Source organism: Crocodylus porosus, unplaced genomic scaffold (assembly GCF_001723895.1).
Source record: "Crocodylus porosus isolate Cpor-Errol unplaced genomic scaffold, CroPor_comp1, whole genome shotgun sequence".
Lineage (NCBI taxonomy): Eukaryota > Metazoa > Chordata > Crocodylia > Crocodylidae > Crocodylus > Crocodylus porosus.
The window spans coordinates 34,555,365-34,574,305 of NW_017728931.1; the positions used below are offsets into that span (position 1 = coordinate 34,555,365).

At 43.4% G+C, this 18,941-nt stretch overlaps 1 protein-coding gene across 5 annotated transcripts in view; it reads left to right on the plus strand.

Moving 5' to 3' along the window:
* Positions 1–17,218: 17,218 nt before the first annotated feature.
* The window catches only part of DCP1B (decapping mRNA 1B), a 66,014-nt gene continuing 64,291 nt past the window's right edge, over positions 17,219–18,941 (plus strand). For 3 of the 5 annotated variants that reach the window (XM_019544554.1, XM_019544556.1, XM_019544558.1), the window contains exon 1: positions 17,219–17,392. In XM_019544554.1, coding sequence (XP_019400099.1) covers positions 17,237–17,392 — 156 coding nt within the window. In that variant the 5' untranslated portion in view covers positions 17,219–17,236. The remainder of the gene's footprint in view (positions 17,393–18,941) is intronic. The other 2 variants (XM_019544557.1, XM_019544559.1) reach the window with 1 other exon arrangement.

The following is an 18,941-nucleotide window of genomic DNA, read 5'->3' on the forward strand; positions in this document are numbered from 1 at the left end:
TAGGATCTGTGCACGGGGTAGGGGTAGGGGTAGGGGTAGGGGTGGACACTAGCTGCCCACTGCAGGCTCAGACCCCAGAGGGTGCAGCCCAACACTGCAGGGAAGAGCAGGGCCACATGGGAAACTCCTTGCTGTTGTGAGCTCCACGCTGCCTGGGAGACATCCCTGGTCTATGTGGCAGCAGTGAGGGTGATGGTGCAGAGTTGTGTCCCTTGTTGCTACTGCAGAGGCAGGGGACACATCACCAGGTCAGCACAGAGCTCACAGAGGCAAGGAGCTTCCCATTCAGCCCCACTTTGCCCTGCAGTGCCGGGACAAACCCGCTGGGCTGTGGAGGCCCCTGGAGAGGGCAACAGGGTGGGAAGCCTGAATATACAGCAAGCAGCCCCATGCACAGATCTGGGGACATAGTTCCCCCCTGCTCTCCTGGGATTGCACACAGCAGTGGGGAGCCAGCCCCACCCTCCCTCCACCCCCCAGATGAGCCAACCGCAGACCTGTCCTGCTCCCCACCAGGGGCCTGCAGCTGCGCATTCCAGCCTTAGGCCCCAAGCTCCATGCACCAGCCCCCCCAGCTGAGCAGCAGCCCCAGCACTGCCCAACTCACTGTGCCCGATGCCATTTTTCCATGGGAAACGGAAAACCCAGATCCCTGGTTATATATGACTACTTTTAATTACATGATGTGTTCTCTCCAATAAATATCACCAACAGATCTAATTTCCTACTTTTAAAGGATGGCCCTGTTGACCAATTAATTAAAATATGGAGTAGTAGTTAGCAGTGTTAGCCTGAAGTCCAGCAGAAGATAGGGTAGGGGTTTTTTTCATAGCATCTGATAAGGTAGGCTGTCGCCTACTTCTGCCTTTCCAAATCCATTAGTTTCCTAGGTGCCATGCTGCCCTGATTCATTGAAAGTACAAACTGGAATTGGTACTGTCAGCAAGAAATGATGGGAAATGTTCCTCAAAAGGTTTTAAAGATCATGCTGGAGCTATCAACCACTGCATGCATTTATATGTTCACTTTAATGTGGAGCTGACTACTTAGCTCAGGGACAGGCAAAATATGGCCCGCAGGCCGAATCTAGCCCACCAGACCATCCTATTCAGCCCCTAAAAAATTTAGAAAATGAATATTTATCTGCTCCTAGCTGCCTATCAAAGATGACAGGAGCCAGGGGCAATAGGACCCAGGGGGTGCCTCAGCAGGAATGCAGCAGCCCAGCCCCACCCCACCCCCAGCCACTGCCCTGCCTTCCTGCCCCCACACTGTTCGAGCACCACGTAGCTCCCAGCTGCATTGTCAAACAGGGGAGCATGGGCTGCACTAGTCCCTGGGGGGGTGGGTATGGTGTGCGTGTTCAGAGGGTGGGAGTGTGTGTGTGCGTGTGTGTGAGTCCCACATGCACACCCCACCATACACGTGCACCCACACCCTCCCTTGCACTACCATACACACATACCCCACACCCCATCATGCACCCCAGCCACACTCCCCACACAAAACCCATACCCACCCACATACCAGATATCCACACACACCCTCACATGCTCCCTCACCCCACACTCCCCACACCTATTGACCCCAGACTCACCCACACCCTCCTCCACACCTCACACATCCACACACCCACAGCCCCCACAAACCTACAACCACACTCCATGAGCCCCACCCCACCACAATATACAAGAGTAAAAATTTATTTTAAGCTATTATATACAATCACCTCTATGCACACTACACAAATGCATGTAAACCAGGACAAAATATTTTTTGAAATCAAATTCATGAATGTTGTAGATGGTCACTTTTTAGAATATAATTTGGTATTTTTTGGTTCTGAGATGGCAAAACCCCTTGCTGAAGGGAGTGCTTCTGGGGACAAGGGGTGGGACTTCTGGTGGCAAAGGTCAGGGGTTAGGGTTGGGACTTCTAGTCACAAGATGGTGACCAAGGGGTAGGGCACCTGTCAAGGGGTGGCCCACATGGGTAGACCCACCTGTCAAGGGGTGGGGCTACCCATGTGGGCCACAACAACTTGCCAGAACTCAGTAAGCAGCCCTCCAGCTGAAATAGTTGTCCACCCCGACTTAACTTCAGAGTAAAACATCACTGTCTACAAGTGGAGCATTATGAGGCCGCAGTAAACTAATTAACTCTGCTGTAAGATGGTACTATCTGGGACAAGTACTGCGCTATCCTATGGTGAAGTTTAGTGTGCCACAATACATATGTAGGTGGTGACTGGGGGCACGTGTAGATGTGCCCACTAAGGAGCAAAAGCTTTACTTAAAGACCAAATACCTGCATGTATCTGACCTCCTCCACTGGGTGACCTAGGTAGTCAGTCTTATTTTTCAGTAAGCTACTTTTTTCCCTTCTATCCTCTAATAGAAGGTCCTATTTTCTGACAACGCTCTGCTGCATGTCCCACTCTCCAATAATCAACTTACTAGGCATTAGCAGGACCGAAAATGTTCCCCATCATTAGTCTGTTCAAATGGAGGGTACATTATAAAAACAGTTAGAATCTTGTTGTTCTATATTTACACCTTGTTACTATTTTTTCTGTTTCATTTTGTTTTGACGTTGTAAGGAGTAAGTATGTATTATTTCTCAGTCTGAGTACATTTAAGAAATTTAATATTCAGGGCAACAGAAAATATTGTTAGAATATTATGGCTCAGAATTTAAAAGCATACAATCCAGAAACTAAAAAGTTATTGGTCCTACAGCAATTATAACTTGGCATCCGTGAATGTGTGGAATAGGTTGTATTACTCTATATTCTGATTTTAACTGGGAGTATAGAATGGGCTTATGTGCAAATGCCTGTGGCTGAATTACTTTCTTCAAAACCTGTAATTTTCAAATGCCCTGACTTTTGCGAAGTTAAATTCTTAAACCTAACATTCCAAAAAACATACATTTTTGCATAATCCCTTTTTCTTTACTTTAAGGCAAATAGGAAGGGCTCAGGTATTGAAATAGTGCAGAATTATTTCTCTGTGTAATCTCTGAAATAGACACTAGTATGGCCATACATTAGCTTCTCTACATTGGACAACTCCACAGTTGACTGTTTTGTAAACTTAGTACAATTCCACGGACAGGAAACAATGAGACATGGTCTTATTTGCCTTTTACTCTCCTGAGGATCTTTATGTAATGTTGCATTAGTAGTAAGTCTTTACTAAATTAGAAAACCAGAGGGAAAATAAATCAATATGAATGTACTTTTGCTGATATTGATTTTTCCCTTATAGTCAGCAGGGGAATATCATAGCTACTAGTCATATAAAGAGTGGGAGAACTTTAAAAGGTTTAGTTTAAATAATTATCCAGAAGTCTGGATGCTTATTCACACTCCTTTAGTCTAAAATTTTGACCTGGAAACTTCATGAAGATAAATCTTGACAGGCTATGACAATTCTGAAAGTAGGAAGTGCAGAGATGCATGCCAAGAAGTAAAAAACAACTTCACTCTCTCTTTTTAAAAAAATGCATAAAGGTTTTCTTCAGGTTTAATCCTGGAGAACAAGAAAATGTTTGGGTGAGCTATTCTGTTATTCTAACCTATTCACATATTTCTACCAGATGAATAACAAGTATATTCTTGGGAACCAGCAAAAGTACAAATTTGGCAGAGCCCAAGATCTCTGCTCACCAACAGAGGAAAATGGATTTGCCAACCAAAAGACAGCATCCATAAAGCAATCTTTCTATTCATTTAAGTGAAATTAAAAAATGAGTTAACAAATAAAAAATCTGTGAATAAAATGTCAAAGGACATCAAGGCACATAAAAGGTTTCTTTCTCATATATTTTAATTATTATTGTGTAACTTTTCCCACTCAGAAATAGTGTCAGAAAAACAATATAACCCGTGAAAAGCAGATGACCCCTTGCTGAACAGATGATCTAATGCTGAACTTAAAGATAGCTTTTTGCTGACAGTAAGCAAACTTGTTCTGTGTACTTTATAACTCTGTAACAGCAAGCAAAAAAACAAAACCCCAAAGCTAGTGGAAATTCCCCAAAGATGCGCACGCATATATGCCTTATGCCTATGTATACCTATATTTGCATATGTATAACCTATTAGTGTAAAAGGTGCTACCAAACTCAGATTGGGGGAACTCTTGGTCTACTAGGCCCTGAGTAACCCCTCTGCAGAGAAATAAATCATCTTGCCGACACTCCCTTGTTCTCTGCCTAATTGATTGCGGCTAGGAACGAGCCCAGAGATGGGACATGGCCAGTGTTCCTCGGTGTATGAGCACACCCTTCGGTGTACAGGTGCTACGCAGTAGCTGGCCAATTTCCCCGACAATAGTTATTATTTTCCAATCTAAAACACAAATTGCGCGCTTGTTTTATTTATCGGTAATAATAACACCCTATATAAGTTATTAAATACAGTATCTTTTATGCACCCAAAAGCACTGTATGAACTCCATCTACTACTAAAAAATGGCTACTTTGGCAAAGAACATGCCACCATTGAATTTTGTCTGCCATTTTGTTACCTATTCACTCTATTTTATGAGCTCCTTTTGCAGTTCTCAATAGCCTCCTTTGTCTTCTACCACCTGAAAAAATTCTATAGTGAAGAGTGATGCAAGGCCTCTCTACAGCGGCCTTAACTTCCTTGAGTGTTCCTTTTACTCCAGAATTTCCTCCAATAGCCTCGCTGAATCTCAGGCAGACTTCCTATTTCTAAATGTAACAGCTGCTGTTGGATTTGCAGCAGGGTTCAGGATCCCTGCAAAGGCAGAGTGGGAAAGCTTGCACAAAGTTGTTGCTTGCAAGAGCATATGCATGTTTTTGATTGGCTCCTGAGACAGGAGAGGGAGGGAACTCAGCCAGGCTCAGAGAAGAAAAGGAGCCCTGGGACCACAAAGCTTGGGGAGGAAGTATCCTGTAGTTCAAGGGTGGGCAAAATGCAGCCAATGGGCCGCATGCAGACTGCTAAGCCATTTTATCCAGCCTGCAGAGCCCCTAAAAAAATTAGAAAATTAATATTAATCTGCCCTAGACTCCCTGTTATGAGGCTCTCGATGGCTTACCAAAACTCAGTAAGCAGCCCTCTGCCCAAAATAATTGCCCGCCCCTACTGTAGTTTGTATGTGAAGTAAATCTGCCCTTAGTGTTGGGGAGAAGATAACTGGATATCCTTTTTCCCCTCTGTGAGGCACAGGGACCTATGTTGAGGAAAAATGGTGGTAAAGTAGACTTGCCTAGGAGGGCAGGGTGTTGATCTGGGAAGGCTCTGGGGAGAGTTAACTGAGAGCCAGCCTGAGCCTAGGTGGGTGATAAACCTAGGGTTTGTTTCAGTTATCAGCACAAGGTGCCCCATCTGGGAATTGGAGAAAGGTGCTTTTGGGATAGGGGGACAGTGTGTTTTTCTTTGCAGATGCCACAGACAGCTGGAGCCCAGGAATACTTCCCATGGGGCTCTAGCAGAGAGCAGGACTTTCTGGAGCAGCAGCACCAGCCCTGGTTATTATGTTGCCAGTGTGAAGGAGAGCTGATGTTTATATTAACCCTGTGTGTTACTGCTGAAATTCACTGGAGTCTCAAGGTTCAAGCTGGGGAGTTGTACTGAGGGTGTCTTTGATTCAATTTGTATAGTGCATTTTAGTTCATTGATACCTGCCTTTGACAATTAGATTATTGATATTCTGTTCTGTTATTAACCTCATTCATATGTTGACTGTTTTGTAAATAATAAACTATGTAAGTAGTTAGACTTTATGTACTCTGGTATGTGGGGAAAGCGTTCCATGGAGAGGTGGGCCCAGCCTTAGGGGCTGGGAGGTTGACCGAGGCTATTTGACACCCCAGGACCCTGAATCTGGATGTGGCCATGGGTAGCATTCTGGCTAGGGTTACATAAAGTAGTTAAAGGTGTGGTGTCTTTAAACAGCCCTCATACTGTCCGCAAGTTAGTTTTTTTGTTAGTTTGTTTGGGTTTTTTTAATTCTCTTAACTGCCCTTTTTAACTTCATAAACAGGGTGCAAGGATCACACAAGTGTCTCTTGTTTAGAAAACAGGTTCATTTTATATGGTTAACCTGGGGTGCTAATGAAGTTAATACATTTAAGCAAAAGCAAATGGAGCCAACACTTAAAAAAAACCCTCGCACCCTGTTTATGAAATTTTCTCCTCCAGAAATCCCTGTGGCTCACCGTTCCCATCAAACATGGTAATGTGTCTGTAAATTTCATCTGACAGAAAACGTATCGCAGCATCAGCATCATCCAAAAATGACAAAATCAGACTGTGGAAGAGCAACTGCCAAACATCATCACAACACTCAAAGTACACCATGGAAAACAAATTCATGCAAGTATAATAGACTTACATTCAACTACCAACTGGAGTTTTGTGGTACTAACACTCTTGGTTTTTCAGTCCAAAATCTCTTTCAAAGTATTTAATTCTTCCACTGGCTACCTGCTGGAAGCTTCCTTGGCCCCACGTCATCTCCTCTTGTATAAATTTTACCTGCTATTTCCAAGAGCAGCACCTCAACTGTTACCAAGCTTTATCCTATACTGGTAAAATTTCATTTTTTTTGGTTCCGTTATCCACTTAAACCCTTCTCCCACTGTCTACATGCAGTGCTGTAATTAATATGAATAATAAAATGTTGAAGGAATTTAAACAATATCAATCAAAATCTAAACACAATATTTTAAAATTCAGTAAAAGGTAGTAATTATGTTACAAGTGTAACCAACTGTAGAACATTTCGTGATAAAAGGAAGAGTTCATTTTCATTTTGAAAGGCAATCAGTCGAAGCACAACTATGGCATTGTTGTCTTTAAACTTTTGCATACTTAACAGTAAAATTCAATGATGAAGCAATAAATTCTCCTCAAAAACCTGAGTATGAATCCAGATAAAAAGACTGAACTAGTACGAATTAGTTGATAATACTGGAAGAAATGTACAAGAGATTTTAAAGCTCATGTATAGAGTATACATACTCTTGGAACCTACATAAACAGGTGATGACAACTTCATAATCAAAACATCATGCTTTTTGAGCAAATGCTAAGGATCCTCACCAGCAGTTTTTCTGTGGGAAACTTTCAAAACAGCTACCAAAAATACATTTTGATATTGTCTATGAAAAAGGGGAATAGAGCTACTGAAGAGTGACCATGTCCATTAGATCTTGTACCATGCATCAGAAAGCCATTTTTGCACATAAAAAACTATGCTTTCTAATGGCTAATCCCAAGGGCACATCTTGGAATCTGAAACTAACTTTCACATCAATTACAACAACAAAAAACTGCAACCAAAATTTAACTGAAAAAATTATGACAATGCCTAGGGGAGAACAGAACCTACCTCATTTCTACTTCATGATTTTGGTTCTACATTGATGATGACAGTTAAAATACGTTTATGTAGTAAGTAGGTGTGACTTGGGTACACACTGCTATTTAACAATGGCTTTTCTGTTACAACCATGTTAAACATGAAAATGAGCCAGAACAGAAAATGCTTTAAATTTCAGGTTTTGATAACTTCTTAACTCACGCCACTCACATCTAGGGACCCACGGTCCTGTAGCATAGTTCTTAATAAGTGCTGATTGATATTCTTTCCAGAAAAACTACAATACTGCTGTCTCATTGGAACACAAGGTATTTAAGTCTATTCACATACTTAACACTTATTGCTAATACAAATAACAATCAAGTAGAGTACAACCAGTTATATGAATCTTCTTGACTAAGAATTATTTGTATTGCAGTTACAAGTGGAATAGCATTTCAGAGTATTCTTCCTTCTATTGAAATCAAGCCACATACCATTTGAACATATTTGTTTCCAATTTAGTAATAGTTACCATGTCAGACAGTCCATATTTCAGATTAAATGTAAGAATAAGGTCCTGATGATTTTGAATCATCTCAGAGAATATTTCATAACACTAATTGAATTAACCTGAACAAATACCTGTAATTATATTCTACCTATCGAGATTGTCCTCAGAGGTGGAGGTAAATGAAGCATTTTCCTTCACTACCTTTTCTAAGCAGCTTCCCAGTCTTTAACAGCTCTCAGTATCTTTTACACAAATGTCTGGGACTGAAGGGTTAATAAAGTGGTCCCCATATATCCCCTACAATTATCATAAATTTGTGGAAAAAATGTTGCCAGAGTGTTTTTAGCTCTTCAGAGTAAGAAATACTGCATACGTGCAAACTGCAAAAGTCTTAAGTGTAAGAAAGGGCCCTTTTGTCAAAAATAAAAACTGAGAAACCAGGAAGAAAAATATAACAAGTACAAGTACTTACCAGCGTACAACCCAGAGCCATAAAACAGTTGCAAAACAGTTCCTGTACAGTGAGCATGTCTAAATAAGATGCTTTACTGCACAGTAAATAATCTTCTGCATAGTAAAGCATCACTGTCTACACATGCGTACAATTTTCTGCACAGTAAATTAGTCTACTGTGGAGTTACCTACTACCTGTAAATACAGATAGTAAATTAACTGTGAAGTAGATACTGTGCAGTAGCACATGTATAGACACTGACCAGACACAAATTTTAGGAGGCCAGAGGGGATGGGAAACTCCCCCAATCCTGGTGCTGTTCAGCTCCCAGCTCCCTGCAAGAGCTGGAAGCTGAGCAGCACCAGGACACGGTAGCTCTCTGCCTATGCCCCACTCCTCTTCCTGGATCACTTTCCACACCCAAAATGGGGAGCTCTCTGCTTCCCCATCCAATTCTGGGGCAGCTCCCAAGGCTGGGCAGGGGAACCTCCAAGCAGCTGGTAGCTGGGTTGGGATTTATCTGAGCATCCTGGGGCTGGCCAGGAGCTGTCCTGCTTCTGGAGAAGGAGTTAGACATGGAATTCTCCAGACAGCTCTCAGAGGCCATACACTCAAGGGACATGGTTGTCATGGGTGACCTAAACTACCCGCACATCTGCTGGGAGGAGCAGTCAACTAGATCCTACCATTCATGTAGGTTCTTAGTCTGAATACAGGACCTTCACCTAACACAGGATGTATACAGTCTTGTACTTTACTGGACTTGGTCCTGGCTACAGGGGATGATTTGGTGGGGGATCTACTGACATAAGGTAACCTAGGGGACAGTGACCATCACTTGATTGAATTCACTATCTGGCGTAGGGTAGGAAAGATAACCAGTAGGGCAGAAGTGCTAGACTTCAGAAAGGCTAACTTCAGTGTGCTCAGGAGATTAGTTAGCGAGGCCCTGAAGAACAGGAGAATTGGTGAGATGGGAGTCCAGGAAGGCTGTTCGTTCCTAAACAGAGCAGTCCTACGGGCACAGGAGACAATTCCCTTGCACAGGAAAGGGAGTAAAAGGGGCCAAGAAACCCTCTTGGCTGAACAGGGAAATCCAGGAAAGCCTTGAGGCAAAAAAGAGGCATACATGCTGTGGAAGCAGGGGGTAGCTACCAAAGCAGAGTATACCTACTTGGCCCACATTTGCAGGGAGGCAGTCAGAAAGGCCAAAGCAGAAATGAAACTTAGGCTGGCAACAAAAATTAAAGACAACAAAAAGTCCTTCCTCCGGTATATAGGGAGCAAAAAGGAGGTGCAGGGTAGCATAGGGCCCCTACAAGACAAACAAGGAAAATTATTGACAGATAGGGGGGACAAAGCCGAGCTCTTCAGTGAGTTTTTTTGCCTCTGTATTCCTGAACTTGGATCAGGACAAATCTCTTAGTTGGATCAAAGACAGGCATAAAGGGGGAACCAACCCACCAACTGTAAGCACCGACTTAGTGAAGAGATGCTTGGAGGGGCTGGATGTGTTTAAGTCAGTAGGCCTGAATGCTCTTCATCCAAGGCTGCTGAAGGAATTGGCTGGTGTCATAGCAGAGCCATTGGCATGGCTGTTTGATCACTCTTGGTGCTCAGGTCAGGTCCCAAGGGACTGGAAACGGCCAATATCGTTCCCATTTTCAAGAAGGGGAGGAAGGAGGATCTGGGTAACTACAGACTTGTTAGTCTCACCTCTATCCTCAGGAAAATCTTTGAAAAAATTATTAAGGATCACATTTGTGGGAGTCCAGCGGGGAAAGCAATGGTAAAGGGCAACCAGTATGGATTCATAGCAAGTAGGTCCTGCCTGACTAACCTTGTTTCTTTTTATGACCAGGTCACAAAATGCTTAGATACAGGAATTGAGGTGGATGTCATCTACTTGGATTTTAAGAAGGCCTTCAATATGGTATTTCATAATATTCTTATAGATAAACTGAGTGACTGTGACACAAGATTACATGGTCAGGTGGGTGGCAAATTAGCTTATGGGTTGCACCCAGAGAGTGGTGGTGGATGGGCTGGTATTGACCTGGAAAGATGTGGGCAGTAGGGTCCCACAAGCATCGCTCCTTGACCCACTGCTGTTCAATGTCTTCATCAGTGACTTGGATAAGGGCGTGGAAAGCACTCCGTCCAAATTCGCAGAAGATACCAAATTATGGGGTAAAGTTAACACACCCAGAGGAAAGGGAATGAATCTAGGCAGATCTGGACAGGTTGGAAAAGTGGGCAGAACAGAATAGGATGCAGTTCAATACGGACAAATGCAAGGTGCTGCACCTAGGGAGAAGCAATTGCCGGTACACTTACAGGCTGGGGAGGACCCTCTCAGCAGCAAAGCAACAGAAAGGGATCTTGGAGTCACTGTTGATACCAAGATGAATATGAGTCATCAATGTGATGAAGTGAACAGTAAAGCTAACTGCACTTTATCATGCATTAGCAGGTACATGACAAACAGGTCCAAGGAGGTGATACTTCCCCTTTATGTGGTATTGGTCAGGCTGCAGTTGGATTATTGCGTCCAGTTTTGGGCGCCTCACTTCAAGAAGGATGTGGACAACCTCAAGAGGGTTCAGACAAGGGCCACTTGTATGGTTGGGTCACTTGTATGGTTAGGGGCCTGCAGGCAAAGCCCTATGAGGAAAGACTGAGGATCCTGGATCTCTTCAGCCTCCGCAACAGAAAGCTGAGAGGTGATCTTGTGTCTGCCTACAAATTCATCGGGGGGACAGCAAGGAATAGGAAATGCTCTGTTTACCAGGGCAGCCCTTGGAGTAACTAGGAACAACAGCCACAAATTGACAGAAAGCAGATTTAGGTTAGACATTAGGAAGAACTTCTTTACGGTAGGGTTGCCAAAATCTGGAATAGGCTTCCAAGGGAGGTGGCTTTCTCCCCTACCTTAGGGGCCTTTATGAGGAGGATAGACAAAGACATATACCTGGCTGGGGTATTCTCACCCCGGCACTCTTTCCTGCCCAGGGCAGGGGGTCAGACTCGATGATGTGCTAAGGTCCCTTCCGACCCAAACACAGATGTGAGTCTATGAATCTGTGCCTATTCAGGAAACTCTGCTCAGACTGGAAATTATCAGCTAAGTAGTAAGATAATTGATTAATTAAATATTAACTTTGCTACATTCCCCCTCACTGAACCCATCAGAATCCATGCATCCTATAGATGCCTCTCCCAAAATCTGATGTGATCCAATGCACTAAATGCTCTCATGATAACTATGTGAGCAAAACTATGCAACAGAATGTATTCTCACCAAAAAAATATAAAGAACAGACATACACATACACCATTAGGGGAACATTTCTTACAGAACAACCACTCCCTTTCTAATCTCACTATCCTCATGCTCAAGGGAAATCTATCTAGCACCTTTAAAAGGCAACTTTAGGAACAAAAATTCATAAACTGGCTGTACACTAGTAACCACAAACTGAACACTTATATTGTTTTTATGATACACTCTATCTAATTCCTGAAATTCTTCCTACACACTAAAGGCACTCTTAACTGCCTTTTTAATGACTCTCCTCTCTTTTTATATATCATCATCTCCCAGTAATGAAGTTTATTTAATTTGCTAATTGTTTGTCAGCTACCCCTGGGAATTTCTCCTCCCTTCACTTTCACAGCTCTATCCACTGTTCTTAACAATCGCTGTGCTTCCTTCCTTCATCAGACCTAAGGAAGAATGTCTTGCATTAGAAAGTTTGTCTAATTTAATCTCAGCAATGCAGTTGGTCCAATAAAAGATAAGATCCAAAAAAAATTGCCTCTTGCATAATTCCTGGAACATCATGGCTACAGCATCACTGTAATAATACCATCTCTAAACTACTACAAATTTGTTCTTCAGTAGCAGCAAAATTACTCTCCTGTTTATGTAACTTAAATGTCTGCATAAAAAAATCCAACATGGTTGTCTCCTTAGACTACATACAGAGGGTTACACTAGAAGTTTAACTCCAGCAAAACAAAAGAGATGGTACACCTATCCCTCTTAGAAAATACTGTTGAGCTGTATAGAAATTCAATGATTTCTTACTAATACAATGTTACACAGCTTGAGGAAAAGCCACAGAAGTTTGACATCTTTGTTTCTAGGTATACTGGAGGGGAAATAGCATTGCCTTTTTATACAGTAATACCTTCATCTCTGGAAAGGTTGAAAAAAAATAATCTGCATGTGATTTTTCAGAGATTTGATTGCTATTATGCCCCAACAATTAATATATCAAAGAAATCAATTCATAAATTGTGTCCACTTACTAGATACAACAATGTATTAATATTTAACAGAACTTAAAACTTGGATTTTGGAGAGCTAAAAGATTCTCTGATAAAGATCTGATTTGTTTATAGCTTTAATCCTAGTTGCATAATACCTGCAGAGCAGAACTAAAAATCAGGAAGGAATTTAACAAGCAATAAGCAGTAAACTATGCTCTCATTTACACAGGAAAGTTGTGGGGGTTTGGCGAGTGTGTTGGATGTGCTGCTCATGGCTGTGTTGCTTGTTTGGATTTTTTGAGGGAGGTGTGGGTCTACCTTACAAGGTGTGAATTTAAACCAACACAATTATTCTGTTATATCCCACATAGGCTCAGAGACAGCCATGTTAGCCTGAAGTTTGGCAAAAGATAGGGTATGGTGGCTGGTCTGGAGAAGCATTCTGAGAGAGACATGCGGATTCTCTAATTTCAGTATGATGTTCTAATTTCAGTGCTTCCTCCCAAATTCATCTTATAACAGCTGATGAGAAATTTAAGCAGAGGAAAGTATTCACATAGGAGTTTATACTGCTATAAGCATACCTGGCATAATTGTATTAGTATAACTGATTAAACCTTCCCATACAGACAAGCCTTTAGACAGAAGCTTGTCTATAGGAAATATGATACTGAGCTTCTCAAAAATGAATATTCTGCTAAAGAAAAAGTTTTAAATTATTGCAGCATAACATATTTGCCAAAATGTGCAAAGCAAGAAAGATGTTCTTGGTTTGACAACTTTCCACCATGGAAAAATTCTACAGAAAATCCAGAACAAGCTGTGATTATTGTAGCTGATCATTTTATACTCAGTGTGTACATCATTTGAGTTTCAAAACCCATTGCACCAAAGAATGTTGCACTTCGGTAAGTGAACAGACTTCCCCCAAAAAGTCTTCCAAATACCACTGGGGCAGTGTCTTTCTCACCGCGCCCCCCCCTTGTGTTGAATCTTTTACTTGCAATTTTTTTTTATAACATAAGAATAAAATTGGCCAGGTTGAATTTGAGTTTGGTAGTCATGTTTTTAAACCATTGTTTCAGATGGCGTTAACTGTATTGAACAAAGTTCAGGACAGGGTTGGAATGTGTATACCCAAGACAACTCAAATCTGAAGCAAAGAACACCATAGTTTTAGGACTGAGCAATCCTAAAGAAGCAATGCTAGATGCAGCCAAGCCTAGAGAGGAGGCTTGGACTGAACTCTGTCATGTTGCTGTTTGCCAGAAGAGATACATTTGGCTACATAGTGTGTGGATTTTGATTTAGACTGGTTTGGGATAGAAGCTGATTAAAATTCCTCTAAAACTATCATAAACATGATTTAGCAATAGAATAGTATCAAAGTGAATGAATGGGTGATACAGCTATGATACTCTTCTATACTTTGATCTTTTCAAAGCTAAAACTTGAATTGGCCTCAAACAAATTGCCACAAAACCATGTTAACTTGTCTTGAGAGCACTAAATTATTGATATTATGAATCAGTTAAGCAAACATTTTAGACAAAATTTTTGCTGGCAAGTTGTGTAACTTTTTAGTAATGAAGTGAGAATTCACAAGGTTCTGTACCTACAAGATTTTGTTTTAAACAGGACTATGCTGGAAAGTGTTTAATGACGATCAACAAGTAAGCCTTTGTTCTATAGAAAATCACAGATATGGTTAAAGCTGAAAGGTGTTCCAGGCTAAACGTAGGCAGGAATTAAGTCCCTATACGTTGTCATATAGTTGGAAACATTCAGAGCCACCACCCAAGGCAATGAGATACCTTGCAATGCCTGATCAGAAGCTACATTTTGTGGTCCAACAAGTTCCCAGATTGCAAATACAAAGACTAAGGGACTGCTTATAAAGAGGTGGATACAAGAGACAGAAATCCAGAGGAAAGTACCCATGAATATGACTGTGAAAAGGAACAGAGACCAAAACTCTTGAGCACAGAACAGACTGGAAAGGCAGATTTGAGAATTTCTGAGCAAGCAAGGTGCTTGCTTCTATGTCTTATTATATTCAGGGAAATGAGATATTTTGGCCCTTCCTGGTAAATGAACAGGATTGCTGAAAAGAACATACTTAACTTGCATTATTAGTTTTTCTCTTAATGAACCAAACTTGCAAAGCCCCAAATTCTGTCTACTTTAACTGCTCATTCAGGGGAAAGGGGCAGCAACAGAAACTATTTGACTTTTAGGAACTGTAAGGCATCTTACTAAGTTCTGTTTTCATACATTCTCTTACCTTAATTGCTTGTCTGCATCTGCTTTAAACTGTTTTAAAAGTGCTTATAACATCAGACTCACACCATCACCTAAAAGCCAAATTGTAAATGAGCAAAGATGAAACTTTAAGTGAACACTCCTTTAAAAACAAATCTCACTAATATATTCCTTCTTGAGTTAAATGGATCATATTGTACAATGCAGAAAGTGGGAAACCTTTCTTAAATAGTATTATTCTTGGTGGTAGCTGGGGTACAAGAGTGGACCAGCTGCATAAATCAGACTAAGAAGACATGATCCTTTCATGGGTGTAGGTTGTAGCTGTGCTGGTGTAAGCACATAGGTAGACAAGGTTCCTTGGGTAAATTTGGTATCTTTTATTAAACCAACTCAGATAGTTGGAAACATTCTTCTTTGCAAGTTTTTGAGTACAATTACCCTTTGATTACTTGATGAAGGGTAATTGTACTCGAAAGCTTGAAAAGAAGAATGTTTCCAACTATTTGAGTTGGTCTAATAAAAGATATTGGATTTATCCAAAGACCCTTGTCTACCTATGATCCTTTCATGACTCTCTGAAGACAAATTGGTGTTAGACGTGTGGAAGGGTTTAGCGTAGGTGTTAAGCCAGTTGTTCTCAACTTTTCTAGAGATAAGGAATTCCTCTAGACTCAAGGCACCCTTAAATAAAATAATAACTTTGTAACTTTTGTGAACTGAGTGGCACCCCATTTGAAAAGTTAACTTATTTATTATAGTGCTTACCTCCTTGAATAGGGGCTGGACAGTAAGGACAGATCAGTGGCCAGGCAGCAAAGAGGTTCGGCCTGTACCTATCTCTGTTTATCTCCTCACACCTTGATGCACTGTTCAAAGGATCTTGCTTTATCCAGGGGTGCCCCAGCACCCTAGCTGAGAATCATGGTGTTAGAGTTTTGTTGCTGATGGCCAGGAAAGGACAGTCATGCCAGGAGAGATTCTGATTGAGGGCATCCAGGTGGGTTTAGTTAGCAAAAAGAATTGAGTGGAACTTCTTACCACAAGCAGCCAGGATTGTCTAATTGTCATCCTTCCTACTTATCATTTTGCAATGCATTTTCAGTGTCACTTGTTTACCATGAACTGAACCATCTTCCTTCCCTTGGAGCAATTCCAGAGTATCCAATCCCATTCCCTTGCCCTTAGATAAATATATTGCCCATCTTTCAATGCATGAACTGCTCCCTGAACTGCTGTAACAAGCTGTCACGATACTATCGCATGACCAGATGAAATCAGGAGTTTAAAACAATGTGACCCTAAAGAGAACTTAGGCTACATTGGCAACTGAATCTTTCAGAGGAAACTGAATACATCCAGATTTCTCTCCGTTGCACACAGAGCTGAGAGGCATTTATTTCTCATTGTTGTCATGAAAAGGATGAATGGTGTATTTCCCTATTGGCTAAATTTTGTACAGGAAATAAAACTGTGACGCTAATGTCCCTGCTACACATTCAAATGAAAGGTGGATAGAACCCAGCTATAGACTTGTTATACATGTTCCAGCACTAACTTCATCACTGGGTGGCACATTTTAGCTGGACAGTCACTTTTGTTGTGCAATAATTACTTTGTACATGCAGCCTGTCTAAAAGTATTGCATGATTAACCAGTCAATTGTACGATGATGACAATGCACTTGTGGCCCATCTAAATTAATTGCAAGTATCACATAATAAATGTAATGTGTAACAGGGGCCTGCTTTCTGCGCATATTCACAAATATGTCTAGATGGCTGCACACTACATTGCTGGGCACAGGCTGGGCTGCATTTCCTCTCCTGTGTGGATGCTTCACAGGTGTTGCTGCTGGGAGCCATGTCTCTGCCTGTACTTACGTCACTGAGTGTGCATGCAGCTTGTGTCCCTTGTCCTGGGCACGAATGCAGTGGGATATGCTTAGAGGTGCGCAAGGGACAGGCCATGCTCGGACAACAGAACCGAGGCTCACACCCCCCTGCAGCCCTGAAAGAATTTGTTGGTTCTCAGTGAAGCCCCAGGGGCTGCGGTAATACTATCATTTAGCTTTCACATGAAGAGGGCTGTAGCCCTACTGGTTCAGCCCCCAAAACACAGCTCTATGCGGCCACCTGCGTGTTCCCAGCAACGCCATGCCATCCCCTTCCCCTCAGCGTCCACACCCCAGCCAGGCCCTGGGTGAGCTCTTCTCCTTGTTGCTAATAGCAACAATCCTGAGCCGCCCGGACTCGGCGCTCGATTTTCCAGCCCGCTCCCACTTGTTTCTTTTCCTAAGCGTTGGGGGAGGGACGCAGACGGGGTCGATCTGCGTCTCGGCACTGGATTGCTCTGCCCTACTCCGCGCTCCGTGTTGTGGTCGGGGACAAAATGGCGGCGGCGGCGGCGGCGGGGGCTGCCTTGCTGGGCAAGGGGCTGGACATCAGCCTGGCGGCGCTGCAGCAACACGACCCCTACATCAGCAGTATCGTGGACGTAGCCAGCCAGGTGGCGCTCTACACTTTCGGGCACCGCGCCAACGAGTGGGTACGTGCGGGGCCCGCGCGGCGCAGGGGGCTGCCTCGCCCTGCCGCGTCGCGTCGCATCGCATAGCAATTCCCCCACGCCGGGCCGGGGCGGCGCTCGCCCCGCAGCGCTAGGTCCGGGCCCAGGTGCTCCTGAGACAGGGGAGAGGGAGCTGCCCCGGGCCAGCTCCTCGCTGGGTCGAAGGCAGGGGGGGGATGCACCTTTACAGGCTGAGGAAGTAAGATCTCTCGATAGGCACACACGCCGGATATAAAGATACAACACTCTGTACGTAATGCCCTCACCTCCTATCTATGTGTGTGTGTGTATATATATTTAGAGAGAGAGAAAGAGAGAGACGTATTTTATATATATATGTATATAATACAATGCACATTCTCTAGCGTATAATATGTTTGTGCATACACATCTAGCGGACATGCATACTACCCCTGGATCTGCACACAGGATGACAGCAGGCTGCCACTGCAGGCTAGGACTGGTGGCGGCATTGAGATTTTCCTGGCACTTGGCATAGCCTGCCCCAAGCACTGGGAAGAGCCCAGTGCTGCCGCTAGCTCCAGCCTGCAGCAGCAGCCTGCTGTTGTCCCACATGCAGATCTGGGAGTACGTGCACCCCAGGAAGAGCCTGGCACAGTCCCCCAGCCCACAGCCCTCCCAGGGCGTGTGGAGCAAGAGGCAACCCTCTGCCCCCCCACTGACAGTTCCCTCTGCAGCTGGCACTGGCTGGTGTTGTGGCTGCTGTAGCAGGGGCCTGGGGTGAGTGTGGACAGGCTGTGCCACCCCCTGTGATGCTCAGGGCTCTGCTTGTCCACATTCATCCCAGCCCCTGCTGCAGCAGTTCCAAGAGCAGCCAACACCAGGAGCCTGCACCACGGCAGGGCGCAGCCCAGGAACTGTTTTGAGTGGGGACAGGTGGAGCCCAGGAGGGTGGGGACAGGCGGAACATGGTGCTGGCCATTCCCTGGGCTGCTACAATAGGGCCATGGCCCTTTCCCTTCTCCCCACAGACTTACCTGCTTGTGATCGGCATAGGTGCCCTACCAACCCATTTGAGCGAATTTGCCTTGCATATAATGAATTATGGGTCTAAAAATGCTCTTCGTATAAGAGCGAATTCACATACACAGACCCTGCACAAATCAAGAGAAACTTGTATGTGTGTGTGTATATATACATAGATAGGAATATACACTTCTTATTTTCTTAGTCTATAAGGTGCATCTCTATATATTTATATTTACGTATTGTGTGTGTGTGCGATCTGTAGAAAAAGAGAGAGCATAAGCTTTTCTAACAGGAGATGGGCCCACTTCTCCACCCTGCCTTGAAAGTCTCGAGTCCCTGGACCCCAGCCCAAACCCATGAGAGAGCAGCTGTGCACAATGAGCTGGCTTCCTTGCACTGGATCCCTTGACTTGGAGCTGTGGCACTTAGCAGGTTACTAGCCACTGCCCTTCCAGAGCCAGTCATCTGAAACAAGGAGTGTTGTGTAGGAAAGACTTAGGTGGGAGTGACTGGAGCTTTGCTCTGTGGGATGTGGGAAGTG